The 24,634-nt window shown below is 36.3% G+C and overlaps 1 protein-coding gene across 5 annotated transcripts in view; it reads left to right on the top strand.

The window, feature by feature from the left end:
* Positions 1-24,634, top strand: part of BDP1 (B double prime 1, subunit of RNA polymerase III transcription initiation factor IIIB) — a 92,254-nt gene that overhangs the window by 38,388 nt on the left and 29,232 nt on the right. For all 5 annotated transcript variants that reach the window (XM_030322558.1, XM_030322566.1, XM_030322576.1 and 2 more), the window contains 14 exons: positions 826-985; positions 2,723-2,814; positions 3,706-3,910; positions 4,668-4,780; positions 5,926-7,510; positions 8,569-8,756; positions 9,202-9,424; positions 12,132-12,307; positions 13,061-13,265; positions 14,331-14,470; positions 17,592-17,790; positions 18,079-18,269; positions 19,285-19,672; positions 21,322-21,444. In XM_030322558.1, coding sequence (XP_030178418.1) covers positions 826-985; positions 2,723-2,814; positions 3,706-3,910; positions 4,668-4,780; positions 5,926-7,510; positions 8,569-8,756; positions 9,202-9,424; positions 12,132-12,307; positions 13,061-13,265; positions 14,331-14,470; positions 17,592-17,790; positions 18,079-18,269; positions 19,285-19,672; positions 21,322-21,444 — 3,988 coding nt within the window. The remainder of the gene's footprint in view (positions 1-825; positions 986-2,722; positions 2,815-3,705; positions 3,911-4,667; positions 4,781-5,925; positions 7,511-8,568; positions 8,757-9,201; positions 9,425-12,131; positions 12,308-13,060; positions 13,266-14,330; positions 14,471-17,591; positions 17,791-18,078; positions 18,270-19,284; positions 19,673-21,321; positions 21,445-24,634) is intronic.

Below are 24,634 nucleotides of genomic sequence, written 5' to 3' on the forward strand. Positions count from 1 at the left end.
TTTGAGACTAGGCTCAAGTGAGTGAGGGTCAGAGAGAGAGGGAGTGAGAGAGAGAATCCCATGAGGGGCAGAGAGAGAGGGAGAGAGAAGCGAGGCTCACCCGATGTGGGGTTGAACTCACAAATTGTGAGATCATGACTTGAACCCAAGTGAGAGGCTTATCTGACCGAGACACCCAGGTGCCCCACTTTTTTTTTTTTTTTTTAAATTTTTTTTTTTTTTCAACGTTTTTTATTTATTTTTGGGACAGAGAGAGACAGAGCATGAACAGGGGAGGGGCAGAGAGAGAGGGAGACACAGAATCGGAAACAGGCTCCAGGCTCCGAGCCATCAGCCCAGAGCCCGACGCGGGGCTCGAACTCACGGAGTGCGAGATCGTGACCTGGCTGAAGTCGGACGCTCAACCGACTGCGCCACCCAGGCGCCCCCCCACTTTGATATTATTTCTGACAACATGTTATTCTGTATTTCATCTTCACTATTTTGAAAAGCTACCTTTATTACATTCTATCAAGTGTTTTGGAGTCACTTCTCAATTTTCTTTTGTGTTTCATTTATCTGTTTATTTACATGTCAGTACCAGTGTTTTAATTATTGATGCTATAGAGTTTGTTTTTAACATCTGGTAGAATATGTTAGTTACCTCCTCATTGTTCTTTTTCAGTCTTCTTTGCTACTCTTATTGTAAGTTAGTTTAAAGGTCTTCTTTTTTGGCTCTGAGTGGATTTTTAAAGAATTTTTCAGAATTTTATTTGACTGGGCCTGCATGTTGGTATAATTTAAATAATGTTCATTTTTTTTAAACATAAAAACTACATTTTTTAGGGAAACTGATCAATCAGGAAGTGTTAAACTGATGGCAAGAAGACAACTGCAGAGACCTAAACCCAATTTGTCAAGGGCAGTTGGGAAGAAATCTGTACTTTCACAAGGTAAAACAGATGCAGAGAGCAAGAGTTTACATGCCGAAACTTCAGTGGAAAAGGTATGGAATAAGAGACTTCATGGAAATTAAAATTATGAAAATTTTCCCAGACTGGGAAAAAATTTGTTTTGGTTTATAATGACACAGTAATGTGACTGATACTAGAATGAAGTTACAAAGACTTACACATTAATATTCAATGTGTCTTCCTAGTCTCCTATTGATGCATTTTCTTTAGAAGCTAGGGCATATCATTTTCAAACATCCTCAGTAGTGACAAATCTGTTTTTTGTTTACATAAGATTTTTATTCAAAATATTTTTTAAACAGTTCTATATAAAATTATATCCACAACCCTTTCTCCACAGACATATTCCTGTCTTTCACATACTTTGTCTCTTTTATATATATAAACATTTCTGTAGTTTATTTTTTTAAGTTTTTTTTTAAAGTTTGGTTTGTGTATTTTGAGGGAGATGGAGACATTGTGAGTGGGGGAGGGGCAGAGAGAGAGGGAGAATCCTTATCAAACAGGCTGTGCACTGTCAGCGCAGAGCCTGTTGCAGTGCTTGAACTCAAGAAACTGAGATCATGACCTGAGCTGAAATTAAGAGTCAGATGCCAACCAACTGAGCCACCCAGGTGACCCATAAATAGGACTCTTTTAAGGAAATAGAGGATAGTTTTCTAGAGGAGGTGGGATTCGTGGGTCAAACTATTTTAAATATTTATTGGCTTTTGTCAGATGACAGTAAAAAAAAAAAAAAAAAAAAAAAAACTGTTTACATTGCTCCAAGCATTAAATGCATGTTCCTTTTTTCCTATATCCCTGCCAGCGTTATATTGTCATAAATTTTTTATTTTTGCTAAAATACATTTTAAAATGTCAGCTTTTTTCCCTGTCATGTGAAATCTTATTATACTTTTTATAATACAGTTATATTATTATCTTAAAAAATTTGAGAAAAGTGGGAAAAACAGATTGATGTAAAAATTAAAACAAATTACTTGCGATTTCATTATCTGGATGGAACTAACCTTTTAGCATACATCTTTCCAGCTTTTTTTCCTTCCTTCCCTCTTTCCTTTCCTCCAAGAGCATGTGTGCGCATGCACATGTATGACAGGGGAGGGTCAGAGAGAGAGGGAGAAAGAGAATCCCAAGCAGGCTCCATGCTGTCAGTGCAGAGCCTAACACAAGGTTCGGTCCCACAGACTATGAGATCATGACCTGAAGTGAAATCGAGTTGGATGCTTAAAAGACTGAGCCACTCAGGCATCCCGTGTATTAGTATTCATTGTTTTTTTATCCTTTGGTACCTAACATTTCATAAATGTTTTTTCATATTATTATGTTTTGAAGATACAGTCTTTAGTGACTTTGTAATTTTCTGTCAATGGGTACACCTGAATTTATTTAACCATTTACTCATCATTAGATTTTTTGTCTGTTCACGTTATTTAGCATTTTATATAATGCTTTTGTGAAAATTCTTGGAGTTTGTCTAAATATTTTCTTTATTGAGTCTTAGAAATGGTATTACTGAGTCAAAGACCATGAATATTTTTAAGGCTTTTGATTTCATATTGGGGAAGGGCTTTCCAGAAAGGATGTACCAATTTTTGTTTCTGCCAGTAATATATGGAAATATGTTTTATAATATAGCTGTATCTATCATTTTTAAAACTCTTATAGTTAGAACAAAAAATGATATTTCACTGTTTTAATTTCCATTTATTACAATGTTTGGACTTTTTCTATGTTGTCAATAAAATGTAAAAAAATTGAATTCATAGAATCAAATGGAAAAGGATAAAGTGAATACATCTGACATTGCTGGAATGGAATATACAGAGAAAGTGAACCCAGAAACTGAGACTGTGTCTAAGTAAGTATTTAGAAAGTAGAATAAAAGTAGTAGCTTTTAGGAATGACTGTAATAACATCTGTACTGGATGATGTCTGAATTTTGTTTTCATTCAGAATACTTAAGTCTTTTTTTAACTATAGGTGTGTTGAAACATTTTCATCATGTTCCTTATGCTACTGGAGAAATAAATTATGATAAGGATCCATTGAGTTACGACTTAAATTTCTTCCTCAACTTATTAACAAGATTTTAACAAAGTCTTGTTAGATGAATTAATGGTTAAAAGATACATGTTTCTGGATAATTTTATTTATAGCAGGAGGTTTCAAAAGGGAATATTTAACTTGGAATGCAGATTCAGAGTAGCCCCTGCTCTAATATGCATCTGAAGTATTATAGTCTGGACTGTACATTTATTCCATAATCTATGTCCAGTGCCCTGGAAGTGTACATTACATACAAACTAGTATTTTTATTTTTATTTATTTAATTTTTGAGAGAAAGTGCACATATGTGTGTGTGCAAACTGACAAGGGCCAGTGAGAGGGAGAGAAGCCCAAGCAGTCTTCGCACTGTTAGTGCAGAGCTGTTGTGGGGCTCGATCCTACAAACTTTGAGATCCAAGACCTGAGCTGAAATCAAGAGTCAAACACAAACCGACTGAGCCACCCAGGTGCCCCTACAAATTAGTATTCTTAGTGGGGAATGGTATTACATGTCTGTTAGGGACAGATTTTTCCAGTTTTGTGAGGGTATGTTTTTTATAGTCAGGCTTCCAAAATTATGTCTGTTCTAAAGGATACTTGTAATTTTATATTCCAAACAGTTTTACTTATTCATACATGGGAGAGGGGAATACTGCAAACATATATGTGACTTCAGGATGACCATAATTTTATTCTTTTGTAGTTGTTTTAGTTTGAGTGAAAAAATTGGTGTTCAGGACGACGATCAAACAAAGGCTTTAAGACCAGCACGACTAATGAGGGGCCGACTGCAAAGGCCAAAGCCAAATATAGGTAAAGCTGCTGAAAGAAAAGAAACTCTTACATCACAGGAAAAAATTGGGGCCAATGTAAAAAAGAATGAAAGTGAATCCTGTATTGCTAGAGATGTAAGTACTCTGATTCTGTGCAGTTTTTTTGTTAAACAAGTATTTAAGTCCCCTTTTACCCCCCTTCCCTTAAACTGTAAGACTGTACAGTTCTGTACATTGTTTATAAATTTAAAGCCAAAATCTCAGAGCTAGTAGCTTTGTCACCTGTGATGCCATTGAACTCTCTGCAATCCATATTTTGTGCACTTACATAATGGAGCATGTTTAACTTGCACCCCATCACTCACATATTACACTTCCTTTTTGAAAATATGACTAGGTATGTGACTTTTAACTCTGACTTAAACAGAGTAAAATGGTAAAAGCTTCCTACTAAAATATAATTCCAACAACTAAAGATTATTAATTTTTGAGTTATTTATACAATAACTAGTCTTTGTGTTAAGAGTAAGAGTTAAGATCCTCGTCTGAGGTTTGAATTTGTTTTGTTATAAATCTCAAGGTCTATACTGTAATAATAGTAATCAGAACACAGATCCCAGGGAGTAATTCTAACAGATGAGACTGAAGTGCTGTAACTTGCTTTCTAATTAGGAGGAAAAGAATGGGGGCTGTGAGATGAGCTAGAAGGTATAGCTTATGAAATTTTTTAAGGTCTCTAAAGAGAAAACATTAAAAAATGTCCCTTGAATATCATTTTATAATTTTGAAATGTTTACCATTTTCCTTGGTCTCAAATCAGGCAAAATTTTCAGTGCAGTTTTTTATAGATGGGTGTTTCATTGTGAACCCTTAAAAATGTTTTGTTATTAAGAGTCCTGAACAGGTAGAAGATCAGTCATGTAAAAATTTTGAGTTTGAAGACATCACGTCACAATCTGAGAAAGAAGATAATTTTTTTCAAATGAATGTTAGTGAGTGTCTAAGGTAAGTATCCTCTTATTGGTTATGTAATGTTTGAATTTTTTTGTTAAGTTTTAGAAATGTTTAATCAGTTTTTTAAAACAAAAGCAAATGAGACTGATTTGTAATCTGTGTATCAAATTGCTTAATATTTACAAATATAACCTCACTTTTCAGGGCAATTCATGTCATAGGTTTCATGTCAGTTTCTCAGTTATTGGTGATTTGATGAGTTGCTTACTCATAAATTAGACCTTGAGTTAACATGATTGGCAGTATCACTTAACATGCATATTAGATTAAATATCTATGTCCAAATATGAAATGCAACTTATTTTCTTATATTTGTTTCTTTGGAATTAGATCCACATATGGCCTTTAAGATTCACGTAAATTTTATGTGAAACCCATATGTAGAAACCTGTACTTCTAGCCACTGCTCTCTTATATTTTTTCTTTCCCCTCTGGAACATACCCAGCAAAATCGATGGAATTGCTAGCATACTTTAGAAATTGTTTTCCCTTTGGAAATATTCAGTGTACACAAAAGTAGCAAGAACAGAATAATGGACTCCTGTGTACCTACTGTCTGGTTTCAACTATTACTAGCATTTTATCAATCTGTATGTTTAAAGTTTGGCTTTTCCTAATACTTTCTTGTTCACATGATACTTGCATGTGGCTTTTTGAGATGCTGGTCAAATCTGGCCATAGAAATGTGCTGCTTAACTCTTATGGCAAGGCATATGTCTGTATAAAGGGTAGTAGGGGCAAAGAGGTGGGAGTAGCAGACACCAATTGGCCTAGCTCCAATGTAGGGAACTGGAGACTTTTTCTGGATGATGTAGATGACAATTACAAGGAGACTGTTCAGAGCCAGTTGGCTGCTAATCTAACTGACCTTATCGATAGATTTCTCTTTATACATGTCTCTATGTGAGTAGATACATTTATTTTGAAAGTTTACAATTTCAAAACATGGGTTTTTCCCCCCTCTCCTTTAATTTTTTAAGTTTTACCCAGAGATTCTTGAGGCTTCCTTCATATTTTACTTTTTTATTTGAGAATTCCTGGTGTTTCAGTAGTAGTTTCTCAACCATCCTCTCTTCAGTTGGCAGTATGGTTTAAAATTTGATTGTGTGTCCTCTTTTTTTTTTTTTTTTTTTAAGTATTCAAGAGGATAATAAAGTTCCAGTTCTGAAAACTCGGTTACAGAAACCAAAGCCAAATATAGGAAGAGGAGCTAGAAGACGAGAAGTTTTCTCAAAGGAAGAGGAGATAGTTGCTTCGGGACAATTGACAGCATCTTTGGGAGAAATTAAGAGAGTGGAAGAAACCTTACCAAGGGAGAAGATACCACTGGAGGCTAATAGTACTAAGGAAATGGAGTCACGTTTTAAAAAAACTAGGAGAAGAGATGTCTCTCCCATAGAGCAGATAGCAGAAACGATTGACAACACTGTGGAAATGGAGACAGATTTGAAAGAAACTAGAGGAGAGGTTTCCTCAAGGGAGAATATATCAGAGGTGTCTGATATCATTGAGGAAAGAGTGATAGATTTGAAAGAAACTGGAAGAGAGATTTCCTCAAGGGAGAATATATCAGAGGTGTCTGATGTCATTGAGGAAAGAGTGATAGATTTGAAAGAAACTGAAAGAGCAGTTTCCCCAAGGGAGAATGTATCAGAGATGTCTGATGTCACTGAGGAAAGAGTGACAGATTTGAAAGAAACTGAAAGAGCAGTTTCCCCAAGGGAGAATGTATCAGAGATGTCTGATGTCACTGAGGAAAGAGTGACAGACTTGGAAGAAACTGGAAGAGAGGTTTCCCCAAGAGACACTATATCAGCGATGTCTGATGTCACTGAGGAAAGAGTCACAGACTTGGAAGAAACTGGAAGAGAGGTTTCTCCAAGGGAGAATATATCAGAGGTGTCTGATGTCACTGAGAAAAGAGTGACAGATTTGAAAGAAACTGGAAGAGTGGTTTCCCCAAGAGACACTATATCAGAGATGTCTGATGTCACTGACGAAAGAGTGACAGATTTGGAAGAAACTGGAAGAGAAGTTTCCATAAGGGACATTATATCAGAGATATCTGATGTCACTGAGGAAAGAATGACAGATTTGGAAGAAACTGGAAGAAGAGAAATATCCTTACAGGAAGATGCCCCAGAGGAGGTCAGCACTACAGATGAAGTAGAAACAGGTTTGGAAGAAACTGGAAGAGAGATTTCTGTAAGGGAGAATATACCAGAGGTAATTGATGTCACTGAGGAGAGAGAGACATCTGTGGAAGAAACTGAAAGAAGAGAAATAGACACACAGGGAAAGGCCGTACAGGTCAAGACTGTAGATGAAATGGAGACAGATTGGAAAGAAATTGGAAAAGAAACTTCCCTGAGGGCAAAGGTACCTGTGGAGATCAGTGCCTTAGGGGAGAGCGAGATTGATTTGGAAGAAACTGGAGAAAGAGAGCTTTCCCTGATGGAGAACGTATTAGGAAAGACAACTGCTATTGAAGAAACAGAGGCAGATGTGAAACAAAGTGGACGAGCAATTTCCTCGAGGAATCCCAGCTCAGAGATTAGTGTTACTGAGGAAATGGTTGCAGATTTCGGAAAACCTAGAGAAATGGACATTTCCCTAAGGAAATATGAAGCAGAGGAGACCAGGACCTCAAGACAAATGGAGACAGACTTAATGCAGAGCAGTAGTGGTGGCTGCAGCACTGTGCCTTCACTAGATACCAAAGTATGTATTTTTCTGTTTTTGGGAAAAACTATTTTTGAGTACTTTTTAGAGAAAAATTATCGAAATAAAAACCGTGATTATTGCTCTTAAATCCCTCAAAATTTAAAATCTCTGAAAGCTTAAAGTCTTCCCTAGCCCTAAATTCTGTGTTTTAAGACCTTAAAGAAACTATATATCTTTTTAAAAAAATAATTCAAAAAGATTTAATTGTGGAGAAGTTACCATTCTTAATGTCAATTCGAAGTTACTTTTATTTATTTTTTATAAAAAAGTGTTTTTAAGGTAATTTATTTTGAGAGAAAGCGCCCATGTGTGTCCACACGCATGAGTGAGGGAGGGGCAGAGAGAGAATCCCAAGCAGGCTTTGAGCCGTTAGCACAGAGCTTGACTCAGGCTCTATCCCACGAACCTCGAGATCATCACCTGGGCCGCAGTCAAGAGTCAGATGCCCAACCAGCTGAGCCACCCAGGTGCCCCTGAAGTTAATCTTTTATTTAAAAAAATTTTGTTTTTGTTTTTGTTTTTTTTGTTTTTTATTTTCTATTTGAAAGAGACAGAGCAGGAGCCAGGGGAGGGCCAGAGAGATGGAGAGAGAATCTGAAGGAGGCTGCAGGCTCTGAGCTTTCAGCTCAGAACCCAACAGGGCTTGAACTCAGGAGCAATGAGATCATGACCTGAGTCAAAGTTGAACGCATAACTGACTGAGCCACCATGCACCCCCGAAGTTATTCTTTTACATAAAAGGAATATAGGGAACTGGAATATAGGGAGTTTGTGCTAACTCTAGAATGAACATACATTGGAATTATTTCTTTTGGCCACATCTTTCTCAGTTATTTCCTTTTATTAAAAGTTTGCAGTTCGGGTACCCAGCTTGCTCCGTAGGTTGAGCGTGTGACTCTTGATCTTGGGGTTGTGAGTTTGAGCCCCAGATTGTGGGTGTAGAGGTTACTTAAACATTTAAAAATAAGTTTTCTGTTACTCGAGGTTCATGCTTTTGTGACATTTTCCATTTGTGCTGATTTACTGTGGATGATTTCCTTTGATTATTCCTCCAGAACATTAGCAGTGAAGTACTATCCATGGTACTTACACCTGAGGCAGAAAAAAGAAATTCTGAAAAGGAACTATCAGGTCACTTGAGTAGTTTGAAGACTTCCTTGCAGACTTTGGAACTTGGTAAAACCGAAGACCAGGGGATGCAATCTCCAGATGCTCCACAGCAGTTTTCAGATAATAATTCAAGGTACAAATATGTTGGTCTGTGTGCTTTTAAAGAAAAAGTATCTAAAGTTATATTTTCAGATTCTGTGAAACAAAGGTTTTAAAACGTATCGTCTATAGTGTAATGTTGCAGATTTCAAGCTAGTTTTGGGATGACTGGAGGTGAGTTTTGAGGTAATTGTGATAATCTATTGAGAGAATTACTAACATCAGAATTGTATGTAACAAATATTCCTAAGTCAGTATGGGTGTGACAACGTGTATTTCCTCTGTGCAAAGGTGATATTCATAGGCTTATACCTAGATTGTACACCTCCTGTTTTTTTGGATCTACCATATTGTTCAATTTTTTTTCCTGTTAAGAATTGGAATTCATGTTTACTGCCAGTTTCTAAAGTTGTCCTAAGTCTCTGGTCTCATTTGCCCCTTCATCTCATTCTAAAATTTGATAATCCTTATTCCAAAAGCAAGTCTCTTCCTCAAGAACAGAAGCCATTTGAAGTTAAACCAGCACCTTTTGTGAGAAGTCGATTCAAAAGACCAAAACCAAACTTAGCAAGAGCAACTTTAAAGAGAGAGACTACGGAAGCAGGAAAATATGTACCTGGGAAGAAATTGGAAACGGATAAAGCTGAGACTGTTGTGTTACAGCAGAGCAGTGAACAGATGAACACTGTCCCTTCTCAACATGTGAGTGCTGTGGAAGGTGGAGGGTTTTTATTTTAGCTGTTACGGTTACTGAACTAAAGCAACTGGGATTAACGTTTCACAAATATTTTCTCCTGCAGTTTCTGTTGCATGTGACATTAGTGTTGCTGTACTTAATGTGCCTCATTATTCCATGGGGTTTTTTGTGAGAATCTTGAATCTTTCATGGTGGGCAAGTGTGTCATGGAAAGACATTTAAGGGGGTTGGGATGCCAAGTTCTGACCTGCATTCATTATGTGACCCGAGCCAAATGGTGGCAGCTCATTTCTTCATAGGAAAAATGAGATTGATGGTCATTTTTTGTTTCATTCTGTTGTGAAGGGTGAAATACAAAGTTAAAATCTTGATAGGAGTTAGAAGTAAGTTAAAAGTAAGTTTAGTTTACTTTGTTAACTTGGTCCATAACAAATTAAGATTGTGTGATATAACATCAGAAACTTTGAAATGAAGTGTTAACACTCATTAGTTGACTGTTCTAAACATAAAAGTAGTTTTTTGGCCATATAGATGGCAACAGGTATATGAAAAGATCATCAGCATCATTAATCATCAAGAAAATGCAAATCAAAACCACAATGAGGTATCACCTCACACTAGTCAGAATAACTAGTATCAAAAAAGACCAGAAATAACAAGCGGTGGCAAGGATGTGGAGGGAAAGGAATCCTTGTACACTGTTGGTGGGAATGTAAATTGGTGCAGCCATTGTGGAAAACCGTATGGAGCTTCCTCAAAAAGTAAAAATAGAATTACCATGTGATTCACTAATTCTAGTATGGGTTATTTACCCAAAGAAAATGAAAGCTCTAATTCCAATGATATAGGCACCCCTATGTTTGTCATAGCATTATTTACAATAGACAAGATATGAAAGCAACCAAAGTGTCCTTCAACAGATGAATGGATAAAGAAGATGTGTTATATGTATATATATATAAATCCACAATGGAATATTGCTTGCCATTTAAAATAACATGGATGGACCTACAAGTCTATTTTGCCAAGTGAAATATGCTGAGAAAACTAAGACAGAGAAAGACAAATAGCATATAATTTCACTTATATGTAGGTTCTAGAAAATAAAAAACAGAAACAGTCATAAAGACAGAAAACAAACTGGTGGTTGCCAGAAGAGAAGGGGTAAGGGAGATCGACAAAATAGGAAAAGGGGATTAAGAGGTACAAACTTTCTGAGCCACCTGGCTGGCTCCATCGGTAGACCATGCAACTCTTGAGGTTGTAAGTTTGAGCCCCCGGTGGGTGTGGAGATTACTTAAAATCTTGAAGAGGTACAAACTTTCAGTCATAAGTAACTCAGGGAGATAAAAAAGTACACCATAGGGAATACAGTTATTGTAGTGACTACACCTGTCGGGGTGATTATCAAGCAGTGTATGGAGCTGCTGAATCACTGTGTTGTATGTCTAAGACTAGTAACATTGTACGCCACCTATACTTCAGTAATTAATATAAAACTAATAAAAAAATGACCGGCGCCTGGGTGGCTCAGTCAGTTAAGTGGCTGACAGCCATGTGCTGACATCTCAGAGCCTGGAGCCTACTTTGGATTCTGTGTCTCCCTCTCTCTCTGCTCCTCTTCTTCTTATTCTCTCTTTCTCTCTCTCTCTCTCTCTCTCTCTCTCTCTCTCTTTCTCTCTCAAAAATAAACTTTGAAAAAAATTAAAAATAAATAAAATGACAAAAAGTGCTTTTTTGAAATATAATTCGTCTTTTATGTTTTCAAAATAGCTTAGTTTTTACTGTGCTTAAAAATTTGTACTTTTGGGGTGCCTGGGTGGCTCAGTCAAGTGGCCAACTTCGGCTCAGGTGATGATCAAGCGGTCCGTGAGTTCGAGCCCTGCATCGGGCTCTGTGCTGACAGCTCAGAGCGTGGAGCCTGTTTCAGATTCTGTGTCTCCCTGTCTCTGGCCCTCCCCTGTTCATGCTCTGTCTCTCTCTGTCTCAAAAATAAATAAACGTTAAAAAAAAAAAAGTTTAAAAAAATTTGTACTTTTTCTTCCTGATCTTATATTTTTAAAGGTGTATCTTTTTTTGTTGGTTATTTTATCTGATTATAAAAATTTCAGATTGAAAAAATATGTAATCTAAAAAGTGAGAGTCCTTTATAATATTCCATTTCTCCCTCCCAAGTTAATCCCATAGCTATTTTGAATGTATCCACATAGCCTTTTCTGTATAGATACTTTTTTATATAAATAATAAAATGTTGTGGGTATTTTTATTATTTTGCAAAAATGGCACCCTAACTTGCCTTCTCATTTTTTCACTTAACACAGTATTGTGAACACATTTTTGGATCATTATATAGAAATTTATCTTCTAAATGGCTTTGCACCGTTCCATTATAAACAAATTATAATTTATTTATTCAATACCCTACTGATAGGTTTGTCTTATTTCTAATTTTTTGTTTTCTTGCTTTTCTGGGGGGGGCTATTAAATTGCTATAGCAAATGTCCTTGTATGTAATTTTCTACATACTTACTTGAGTATTTTTATAAGATAAGTTTCTAGAAGTAGAATTTCTGGGAATTAAAATTTTTGGTAGATACTGTTGTTTTCTCTGCAGAGACTTGACCAATTTATTTTGCTTAGTAGTGTATGAAAGTTCCTATTTCCCTATACTTTAACCATACCCTTGATGAAATTTTTTTGTCTGCCTTCTAGGATGTTGCTTCCCTAATGGCAGCAGGAGAAAAAGACAAATCAGGTCACAGTCAGGAAGAGGTTGTGATATTACCATGTATACAGACTGAAAAGGACCTTTCACCTTCAAGTTCTTGTGGTCAAGAGGAGTCTCAGCCTGTGCAAGCCCAGGAAAAGGAATTAGTTGTTTCTATGGGGTAAACAGTGATAGTTCTTTGAAAATCTAAAATATTAAAAAGAAAAAGAAAATCTAAAATAGAATTCCTTCAAATATTTCTCCAGTGTTTTTGAGATGTGTTAATGTATTTTAAAAGTGAATACCAAAAATACTTTGTTTATTTTTATTCATATGACAGACTGCCTAAAATAGAAAATCACATTGCGTTCTACACCTTTTAATGCTTGACTGCTTATTAGATGCACTATTAGCTGCTTAAGGTTTTATACAAAGCATTGCATTAAAAAACACGTGTGTATAAGATTTATATTAATTGTCTTCTTAAAAATTGTGGTAAAAGACATAAAATTTACCAGTTTAATATTTTTTTTTTTATCGTCTAGTGGCATTGAGGACATTCTCATTGTTTTACAATCTTTGTCACATTTCTCTCTAGAACTTTTTCATGTTCGCAAGCTGAAACTCTGTACCCATTAACAAGACCTCCCTAACCTCCCTCTTCCATTCCCTGGCAACTACCATTGTGCTTTCTCTCTGTCTGTGAGTTTCAGTCTTCTAGGTACCTTATATAAGTTCATTACCTTGTGAAAATTAAAATAACCTTTTTTTTTTTAATAAAAGAAGATTTATGTATCATCAGAAAATAGATTTTTCTCTAATGTTACAAAAAGTTTTATAGTTTATTAGAGGAGATTCAAATTTTGTATTTTTATGGTAGTTTTCATCTTTTTACATTTCAATTCCCTCTCTTTGTCCTGGTCTTCTTTTCTAGGGCTCATAATATAAACAGTTCCCAGCAAGAATCCAAGGAAAGTGTTGTCCCAACCATTCGAACAGTAAGGGGCCGACTTCAAAGACCCAGACCAAACATAAGAAAGACTGGACAGAGGCATATAGAAAAAGGTGAAGCCAAAGGCATAGTTGAGGAAGAAAAAACAGTAGTACAGAAAGATGAAACTAAAGAACTATTGACTGTGGTGAGTTATTGTTATATAATTAAATTGAGCCTTTTAATGCATGTTAAAATATGAAATGACAGTTCAGACTTGGCTTAGAGTATAGGCATCTGACACTCTAATCAATGAATATGTAACATAACCTAATTCTGTTCCAGATTTCCTATTCTGGATTTTTTTTTAAGTGAAAATGGATATATATTTTTTCCTTTTTAATGAACTCATTCATTATGAAATGGGTTCAGTCATTTCATAAATGTTCAGTCAGTATAAAACAACATAATGACTCTCCCAGTCTTATTACACTTGGGTAACTACTGAAAACCTTCTGACATATCTTCCTGGGTATATCTCCATCCATGCATGTGTGTGCACTTATGTAAATTTAAATAATAAATTCGTCAGGGTGCCTGGTTGGCTCATTTGGTAGAGCATGTGACTCTTAATCAGGGGATGTAAGTTCTAGCCCCACAGTGGCTGTAGAGATTACTTAAAAATAAAATAATTTTTTTAAATTATAAAATTACTGTGTGTTAGTTTTATCACTTAGTTTTTACTTAATATGTTGACTTTTTGCATCAAGAAATATGGAGACACATCATTTTTCACTACTGCGTGACATCCTGCTGTTTGAATGAAAATTTAACCAATCTCTTACTGATGCATCTTGTGATACGAATCTAAGTAGAATAATGCCCTTTTCAACAGATCTTGTGCTTTTTTTTTTTTGTCCTTTTTATTTGTCTACCAAGGGAAAAATCTAGATTTAAAGTGATTGTAATCCTTGTTTGAACCCCCCCCTGCACCCCAAAAGACTGTGCTTTAAAAAAAAAAATTAATCATTTTTGGTGAGGTTGTTCACAGCAGATAACTATTGTAGTTTTTAAAGCATTTTGTAAATGTAATAACTGCAATAAATGAAACTTTCTCTCTGAATTAGGACTTTGGTTTGGGGCAGCAAACATGAACATTGCATACCTAGTTTGACTCTTCATTTTGAAAAACTCAATACCTTTCTTAATGATTGAACAATTTTAGGAAGTATGTTCACTTGTTAAAAAAAATCATCTTGTTTTGTCATTTTAGCCAAATTCTCCAGTTGGAACTGAAATTGAAGTTGTATCCTCCAAAGTTTCTGAAGGTAGACTACATGAAAACCAGAGTCACATGGTTCTTGTAGACCCTCTTCATGTCAACAAAGTAAATGTTTTAGATGAAAAGATGAGGTGAGTTTGCTTTTAATCAGAAAACCATAAAACTTTCTAAAGATGAAGATCGGATAACTTCACATCGAGAATATTTTGTTAAAGGATAAATAGTTAATTATGAAACAGAATATTTTAAGTATGCTTCTTCAGATAGTATAAGAATTGCATGATTGATATTCTCGTAATTTATAATTTCTGCACAAAGCTTGGTGAACCTCATTATTTTTTACTTTAAAATTCAATTTGTTAGTAAACAGAAATTCTTAAGTTCTTTGTATGTTTACAGTTTATATCTTATTGAAATTCATAAATAGGAAGTTCAGTGAAGTATATATGTTGTATTTAGACCTGTGTTCTAAGCCAAATGGTGAGAATATCCTTTAAAAGAGTTAACGCTAGAAAAGTGGAGATATTTTAGTACCACCACTTTTATTTATTACTTGCAGTCTGCCTTATTATTATTATTTTTTTTTTTTTTAATTTTTTTTTTCAACGTTTATTTATTTTTGGGACAGAGAGAGACAGAGCATGAACAGGGGAGGGGCAGAGAGAGAGGGAGACACAGAATGGGAAACAGGCTCCAGGCTCTGAGCCATCAGCCCAGAGCCTGACGCGGGGCTCGAACTCACGGACCGCGAGATCGTGACCTGGCTGAAGTCGGACGCTTAACCGACTGCGCCACCCAGGCGCCCCTGCCTTATTATTATTGATACTACTTTTTAAATTTTTTTTTAATGTTTTTTTTAAATTTATTTTTGAGACAGCATGAGCAGGGGAGGGGCAGAGAGAGGGAGACACAGAATTGGAAGCAGGCTCCAGGCTCTGAGCTGTCAGCACAGAGCCTGACGCGGGGCTCGAACTCATGGACTGTGAGATCATGACCTGAGCTGAAGTTGGACACTTAACCGACTGAGCCACCCAGGCGCCCCACTGATACTACTTTTTAATTAGTGATGATCAGAGAATGTTTCATTGTGCGGGTGCTGCTGGAGAGAAGACCCAAAAGAAGTGAAGGAGCAGGTCCAGATGATGTATAGGGGGAGAGAGAACAACAACTTGAAAATACTGCAGGCAAGAGCATGCCTGACTTGTTTGAGGAACAGCAAGGGGAGCAAGTTTGAAATGGGTAAAGAGAGAGAGAGCAGTAGATGTAAGAAAGATAGAGCCCAGCCGAGGGCAATGGCAGATTATATAGGACTGTTGTAAGGAATTTGATTTTTACTCTAAGTGAACCTTTAAACACTAGTGACCTTCAAGATCAGTGTTTCCTAATGCTCTCATTTATAATTGAGTAGGTTGACCTAGAGGATTTAAATGGCTTGTTGAAAGTAACATTGCCAAATTAGTTTTTAAAGTTAAATTTTCTGGATTTATGACTTTCAGACTAGCAAATTGACATAGTTATATAGGCAGACCTTTCTGTATAAAGAAAGAAGTTTTACATGTTTCAAGAGATATTATGTGGAGCCTTTGTGTTTTTTAATGAGAGAAATCAAACCTTTTTTTTAAATTTTTTTTATAGATCAGGCATTGGCTGTTCTTTTTTTTTTTTTTTTTTTAAATGTTTATTTATTTTTGAGAGAGCCAGAGCATGAGCAGGGCAGGGGCAGAGAGAGGGAGACACAGAACCCATCTGAAGCAGGCTCCAGGCTCTGTCAGCACAGTGCCTGGTGTGGGGCTTGAGCTCATGGACCATGAGATCTTACTTGAGCTCAAGTTGGATGCTTAACCGACTGAGCCACCCAGTGCTTCCCCCCTGCCTTTTTTTTTTTTTTTTTTTAATTTTTTAACGTTTATTTATTTTTTGAGAGACAGAGTGAAACAGGGGATGGGCAGAGAGAGGGAGACACAGAATCCAAAGCAGGCTCTAGGCTCTAAGCTTTCAGCACAGAGCCCGATGTGGGGCTCGAACCCACGAACCGTGAGATCATGACCTGAGCTGAAGTTGGATGCTTAACTGACTAAGCCACCCAGGCGCCCCAGAGAGAAATCAAACTTTTAATTTTCCTTTTTGGAAACCCATACTCCAGCCCACAGCCCCCTGTTTTTGAAAAACCTTTTTCTATTTGTGAAATTTATTCCAGCTGTTTACTTTATCATGAATGGTAATTTCTTTAGGGTATGTAATCTTAATAGTTTTAAAGTTAGGTTATTCCGAAGTCCAGTATTATCTCTTTTGACTTCAGTAGCATTTTATCCTTACTTGGATTTGTAAAATCACACTTGACTGTCAATAGCTTAAGTTAAATACAATGTTTTCCTAAATACGTTAGCCTACATTGGAATGTATTTAGCCACATCATAACCCTGTTAGAATTTCTTGTGAACTTCCTAGGTGTTTGACTGACCAAAGAGCTTAGCAGGGTTGGAACATTTAGAAATGTAGTTAACTACTTTCTCTTCTAGATAATTCAGTAGAAGTATTTCTCAAAATTAGTCTTTAATACAGATCTTTCAGAGAACTCCTGATACTTAATTTTCTTTATAATATCTAGGTTTATGTTAATTTTAAACTTCCCAGTTCAGAATTCAGATCCTTGCTAGTTATTAAAATATTTTCCAGGAAAACCTAGGATAGGTGTTTAGGGATTGTCTTGGGAACTATTCGTACTCTATTGAATGTTAAAACCTTGTCTTTGTCTGATTTGGCAGATACACATGGGTTATATTGAGATCATATGAATCTGACTCTTAGTAAATCCTTTTCCATTAGCTGATAGGTTTCTGATAGGAGAATGGACTCTGGCTTTCAAGCCTGGTCTTGGCCAGAAGGACCAAGGATGTAACCATTGTACATTTGTCCATGCAAGTACTGGCTTTTTTTTTTTTTTTTTTTTTTGTATTTGGTTATTTCTCTGAAAATTACTTAAAGTACCATGACACTACACATCAGAATCAATGAATGAAAGTAAGAAAAGATTGTTATTTTAAAAGTATTTTCCAGATTATACAGAAACTGCAAATTGTAAAAGCTTTTATGTTCTTTATATCATCATGTGTGCTTGGTTTTAGAGCCAATTTATATATAGTCCTTCGAACATAGAATTGGCTTGTGTTCAAAAGTGTTTGACATAGCAGCTGTTAAATCAACAAGGAATTGTGATTTTGGTTTTTCAACATGATTTGTACTTTGTTCTAGACCTGAACCTAAAAGGTATGTTCCTAGTCCAGCACAGTTGACAAGAAGGCAATTCCAAAAGGCTAAGCCAAATTTGGGAAGAGCACATGGTAAGAAGGAGGAACTAGGTATAGAAAAAGACAGAACAGATCAGAGTGAGGCAAGGAAGCCAGAAGATAATTTGCTGCAGCCAGGAGATGATACCCAGCTCCTTCAAAAAGTAAGTTTGAAAAAAACCTTTTTATCATTTGCTCTGTTTTGTCAAGATCGTGACGGAGAGAATTTATAGAAAAATACAGTTTTGTCTTTTGTACTGTAACCAATTTTATAAAAATTGAGCTACTTTCCAATATTAAAAAATTTAGAAGCTAGCCATCGTGTGTGTGTGTGTGTGTGTGTGTGTGTGTGTGTGTGTGTGTGTGTAAGCTTAGAGCTTTAGGTCCAACCCCCAAATCAAATTACGATAGAGATTGTTTGCATGGTAACATTAGCTGTTCTTAAATTTAAGGAAAAGGCTGAGTTTCTGACATCATTGGAGGTTTCAGCAAGAAAAGATTGTATAGATTCCAAAGAGGCTATTTTGGCCAAAAAAGATACCCATTCAGAAGTTGGACCATCAGGAAGTGTTGGAGAAAAAACTATAGTGGATAATTCGATGTCTTCAGTTGTTGAAGAGCAGTGTGTCAGTAAACTAACAAGGTAAAGTTTTATTTAACAAATATCTTCAGAATAGGAAATAAAAATAACTTACTCTTTATGGCTGTCCTACCTTGATGGTAGAGTGAAAAAAGATGGCTTGTTAACAGAAGTGTAGATAATTTTTTATTGACAGATCTGTTTCTTAACCACTCAAGTTTTTTTTTTAAACTTTTAAAATAAGAGAGAGAGTGCACACATGTAAGCAAGGTATAGGGGCAGAAGGATATAGAGAGAATCTTAAGCAGGCTCCACACTCAGCACAGATCCTGATGTGGGCCTCGATCCCATGACCACAGCCAAAATCAAGAGTTGAATGCTCACCCGACTGAGCCACCCAGGTGTCCCTACCTATGATTTTTATTTACTAAAGTTTATCTTTTTTTGATGTTCTTAGGAAGACTTTTCTTTCCTATGTTTAAAATTTCTGAGTGTTGAGTATATTAGACATGAGCAGAAGTCTGATAAAAGAATAGTGTGTATTACCTAAATAATTAAGGTGCTGGTTTGAATGGGGTCGCAAACTAAAGTGAAGGGTACTCATGTTCTACAGTTTACAGGGAAAGTGGAAAGGAACTTAAGTTCTAAAAAACAACATCGTTCCATGGGTTCTCTGCCTTCTCTTTTTTCTTTTTACCTAGTCTGTTTACCCAGTACTGTATACCAGTATCACTTTTTGATCCTATATTCTGTTTTATTGGACCATTTTCTTTTTCTCATTTTTTTCTAATAATTTCTAGAAATTATCACTTAAATAGCAAGGAAAAAATGGTCCAGAATTAAAAACTTACCATGAAAAATGTGTAGGTAGATAAACGAAGAACAAACTCTGAATAAGGAACTAGTAGTAATAGTAAATTTCTTTATTTCACGGCATAAGTTTTTGACGTAATGGGTTGTGGGAGTTTTCATTTTAATGCCTTGAATTCGGATTTCATTCTAAAATTTGGTTTCCATTAAAATTATCTTTATCCTTGTGCATGTAATGACTTCATTGTTATTTTGATTATACATCCAGCCCTCCACAACTATTGAAAGAATCAAGTTACTCTAAAATTGCTCTGGATCGAAGAACAACGATCTCTTCTGCTTCTGAGAACGAGGTGGATCATGGTGGAAGGAGAATGCATCGAAAGATCAAACCAAATGTCACTAGGGGCCGTGGATCAAAACGAATGCGAAGTAAGACCTCTCGGAAGGAACCTCGTGCTTCCAAGTCCACGCTGGTGACTCTTCGGGCTTCTCAGGAAGAAGATGAAGATGATGCTGAAGATTTTGAGCCTGATTATGAAGAAGACAGTTACCATCTTGCTCCAGAAGAAGTAAACAAAGCTCCAGTGTTTGTTCCCATTGGTCTCAGATCTCCCGAACCTGTTACTGCTCAAATTGAGGAAACGATGGAAGAGGTATTTTGTTTTTTGAATCTTGGAACTTTGTCTTACTTGTTTTTTTCTTGTAGTGAATCATTATTTCTTCTTAGTGATTATTAGGATTTGAACAGTTCATTTGCTAAATAAACCCTGCCGTATGTAATTTGTTTAAGCCCTGGTAGATATGTGAAGGAATCAATAGAAGGAGGCTCCTGTATTACTGAACCTCTATAATCTAGGCCTGCCATGAGGTGGCCAGTGTAATAATGATAGAAATCTGATTTCACTTGAATGTGGAGGCTACTAAATCTACTTTCTGATTAATTTTTCCTTTTCATTTTGGCAGATGTTTTAACTCTCTGGTAGGCCCAGGCTAAGCTCTGGTTGGTAGAGAAGGTAGAAGGGACACCTTTTTTTTCTTTTCCTTTTCTTTTAAATGTGGTAAAGGACCCCTGAGTGGCTTAATTGGTTGGGTGTGAGACTCTTGGTTTTGGCTTATGTTGTGATCTCACAGTCGTGAGATTGAGCCCCACATCAGCCTCTTTGCTAGGCATGGAGCCTGCTTGAGATTCACTTTCTCCCTCCCTTTGTCCCTCTCCGCCTTGTACTTATTCCTGCTCTCTCTCAAAATAAAAAAATAAAATGATGAAAAAATTGTAAAATACACATACCCTAAAATATATCCTAGCCATTTTAAAGTGTATATAGTTCATTGGTATTAAGTGTATTCATATTGTCGTGCTACACCATCACCACCATCCATCCACAGAGCTTTTTTCGTCTTGCGAAACTAAACCTGTACTCATTAAACAATAATTCCCCATTACCTCCTCTCCTCTCATTTATGGCAAGCACCATTCTACTTTTGTCTCTGTGACTTGACTCTAGGTACTTCACATAACTGGAATCATAACAGTATCTGTTTTCATTGTGATTGGCTTATTTCATGTAGTATAAAGTTTTTAGTGGTCATTCAGATTGATATAGTGTACATGTATCAGAATGCCTTTTTTTTTTAAAGATTAAAACAATTTTTTTTCTTTTTTCTTTCTTTCTTTTTTTTTTTTTTTTAAATTTTTGAGAGAGCAGGGGAGGGACAGAGAGAGAGGGAGACAGAGAATCCCAAGCAGGCTCCGCCCTGTCAGCGTAGAGCCCGATGTGGGGCTTGAATTCAAAAAGCCATGAGATTACTACTTGAGCTGAAGTCAGATGCTCAACCGACTGAGCCACCCAGGGGCCTCCAGAATGTTCTTTTTTTAAGGCTGAGTGATATTTCATTACATATCTATACCACATATCTTTTATCTTTTCATCTGTCAGTGGACAGTTGGGTTACTTCTACCTTTTGGCTATTGCAAAGAATGCTGCTAGGAACATGGGTGTACAAATACGTCTTCTAATCCCTGTTCTCCATTTTTTGGGGGGATATACCTAGAAGTGGAATCACTGAATGACATGCTAAATTGTACATCAGATGCTTAACCGACTGAGCCGCATGCGCCCCAGACATCTCAAAAATCTTAAATGTTTTACTTTTGCCAAGTTGATGTCATTTTGAGAATTGCTGTATTTTTTAATTGTGTATGAACGTGGATTATTTCTTCAGTTTAACACACTTTATTTTAGTTGTTTGTTTTGCTGAGTATAGTATGCCAAAATGAAATAATGAAATTTCATTTTGATAGCTTGAAATAACTGTGAATGCACCTGATGTAGGATGTATTGCTGTTGTTGAGCATCCAGTCTCCAGCACAGATGTGACTACTCAGCAAATGAAACAAGAAGAAAATTTGAAGGCATTATCTATGGTAAGCATCCATTCTAATATGTTTTGTCTTTAACTCTGTTAACTTTAAAAAAAAAATAGAAGTTTATTTTGAAAGTTTTAAGTTTAGGGGCGCCTGGGTGGCGCAGTCGGTTAAGCGTCCGACTTCAGCTCAGGTCACGATCTCAGGGTCCGTGAGTTCGAGCCCCGCGTCGGGCTCTGGGCTGATGGCTCAGAGCCTGGAGCCTGCTTCTGATTCTGTGTCTCCCTCTCTCTCTGCCCCTCCCCCGTTCATGCTCTGTCTCTCTCTGTCCCAAAAATAAATAAATAAAACATTGAAAAAAAAAATTAAAAAAAAAAAAAAAAAAGAAAGTTTTAAGTTTATAAGCCATTCTTACTAATTTCTCTCATGCAGGGAGCTATAAGTATGAATAGTAGAAACTGGTAAATAATCCAAAGATTTTATATTTCACTCACAAAGCATTGATTTGTGTATGTTTGTGTGAGTCTCTCTTAATATCCTCATAAACTTAAGTTAAAGTTCTGTTGCATTAAATCTGTATTCAATATAAATTATTTAAAATATATTTAGTTCCTTTTTGTTTGATACTCTTCCTTGTTTTTGCAAATCAAGTCTGGGAATTATTTATTAAAAAATTTTTTTTACAGTTTATTTATTTTGAGAGAGAGAATGTGCTAGCAGGGGAGGGACAGACAGAGAGGCAGAGAGTGAATCCCAAGCAGGCTCCACAATGTTAGTGCAGAGCCCGATGCTGGGCTCAGTCTCACAAACCTTGAGATCACGACCTGAGCTGAAATCAAGAGTCGGACACTTAACCAACTGAGCCACCCAAATACCCTCACCTTTTCACATTTTTTTAAATTACTGGTCTGTGTGTCTTTTTGTTGAGTTGTAAGAAATTTTTAAATAGTAAGGATATAAGTTCCTTATCAGATACACGATTTCCAAATATTTTCTCCTGTTCCGTGAGTTATCTTTTCAATTTTTTTTTAATTAGAGCATGAATAGTGGAGAAGGGCAGAGGGAGAGAGAGAGAATTCCAAGCAGGCTCCATGCTCAGTGTGGAGTGCAGTGTTTGATCCCACAACCCTAGGATCGTGACCTGAGCCAAAATCCAGTGTTGGTTGCTCAACTGACTGAGCCACCCAGATGCCCCTGTCTTTTCATTTTCTTGATGGTTCCCTTTAAGTGCAAACGTTTTTAAATGTGATAAAGATCGTTTTATGTCTTTTTTCTTTTGTTGCTCAGGCTTTTGTTGTAATATTTAAGATATCTTTGTGAAAGCCAAGATCTTGAAGACTTAGTCCACTTTTTCTTCTAATAGGTTTACAGATTTTACTGTAGTTTTACAATTAAGGCTTTAATCCATTTTGAGTTAATTTTTTATATGGTATGCGGTTAGAGTTCTTCATTCTTTGCACATGACAATACAGTTGTCACACTATTTCTTTGAAAAGACCATTCTTTCTTTATTGAATTCTCTTGCATTCTTGTCAAAAATCAATTGGCTGTAGATGTATGGATTTTTTTTCTGGATTCTCGGTTCTATTCCATTTCCTGTCTCTTCTTGTACCAGTGATGCTCGATTGATTACTGTTGCTTTGTGGTAAGTTTTGGAATTAGGAAGTATAAGCCATCCTACTTTATTCTTTTTTTAGGATTGTTTTAGCTATTGTGGGTCTCTTGTAATTCCATATGAATTTTAAAATGATCTTGTTATTTTCTACTCGACATAATCTAAGATTGTGATTGGGATTGCATTGAATCTGGGGATCACTTTGGGGGGGCTAGTCCCATATTAACAGTTTGCTAATGCATGAACATGGATATTTGCCCATTTACTTAGATCTTCTTTGATTTCTTTCAATAGCATTTTGTAGTTTGCAGGGTATAAACTTTGCACTTCCTTTGTTAAATTTATTTTCAAGTATGTTGTATCTGAGGCTCTTGTGAATGGATTGGTCTTCTCAATTTCACTTTCAGGTTTTTCATTGCAAGTGTATATAGAAATACAATTGATTTTTGTATGTTGGTCTTGTATTTTGCAACTTAGCTGAACTAATTAGTTCTAATAGATTTTTAGTGGATTCCTTAGGATTTTCTATTTACAAGATCATGACATGTGAATAGAGATAGTTCTACTTCTGCCATTCTGTATTAGTTTCTCAGTGCTTCTATAACAAAATGCTATCAACTAGGTGGTTCAAAACTACAGAAAGTTATTTTCTCAGTTTTGGAGGCTAGAATTCCAGAATCACCATCCCCCTTCTGAAGACTCTGAGGGAAAAACTATTCAGGCCTTTCTCCTACCCTCTGACAATTGCCAGAGATCCTTGTCATTGCTTGGCTTTATGGCAGCACATTTCCAACTTGTGCCTCCATTGCCACATGGTGTTCTTTCTGTATGTGTGTCCTGAGTTTTCTTCTAAAGACACCTGTTGTGGGGCGCCTGGGTGGCGCAGTTGGTTAAGCGTCACGATCTTGCGGTCCGTGAGTTCGAGCCCCGCGTCGGGCTCTGGGCTGATGGCTTAGAGCCTGGAGCCTGTTTCCGATTCTGTGTCTCCCTCTCTCTCTGCCCCTCTCCTGTTCATGCTCTGTCTCTCTCTGTCCCAAAAATAAATAAACGTTGAAAAAAAAAATTAAAAAAAAAGAAAAATAAAGACACCTGTTGTATTGGATAGGGCCAGCCCTAATGCAATATGACCTCATGTTAGCCTGATAACATCTGAAAAAGCCCTGTTTCCACATAACGTTACATTCATGGTACTCAGCTTAGGACTTCAACATATCTTTCTCAGAAACAGAATTTGACTTAACACTTCTCCGTCTGGATATCTTTTATTTCTATTGCTTGCCTAGTTTCCCTTGCTAGAACCTCCAATACATATTGAACAAAAAAGTGGCAAGAACGCATACTTTTGTCTCATTCCTGGTCTTAAGGGAAAGCATCCAGTCTTTCACCATCAAATTTGATGTTAGCTCTGGATTTTTCATAGGGTTTTTTTTTTTTTTATCAAATTGAAGTTTCAGTCTATCCTTGGTTTGTGTGAGAGGATTCTTAGGAAAGGATGTTGGCAGTTGTCATATGCTTTTTATGCATCTTTGGAGATGATCATGTGATTTTTGCTTTTTTTTGGTACTGATATGATGTATTACATTCATTATAACAGGATGTCAAATCAAAAATTGCATCCTACTTGGTCATGGCATG

This window comes from Lynx canadensis, chromosome A1 (genome assembly GCF_007474595.2).
Source record: "Lynx canadensis isolate LIC74 chromosome A1, mLynCan4.pri.v2, whole genome shotgun sequence".
Lineage (NCBI taxonomy): Eukaryota > Metazoa > Chordata > Mammalia > Carnivora > Felidae > Lynx > Lynx canadensis.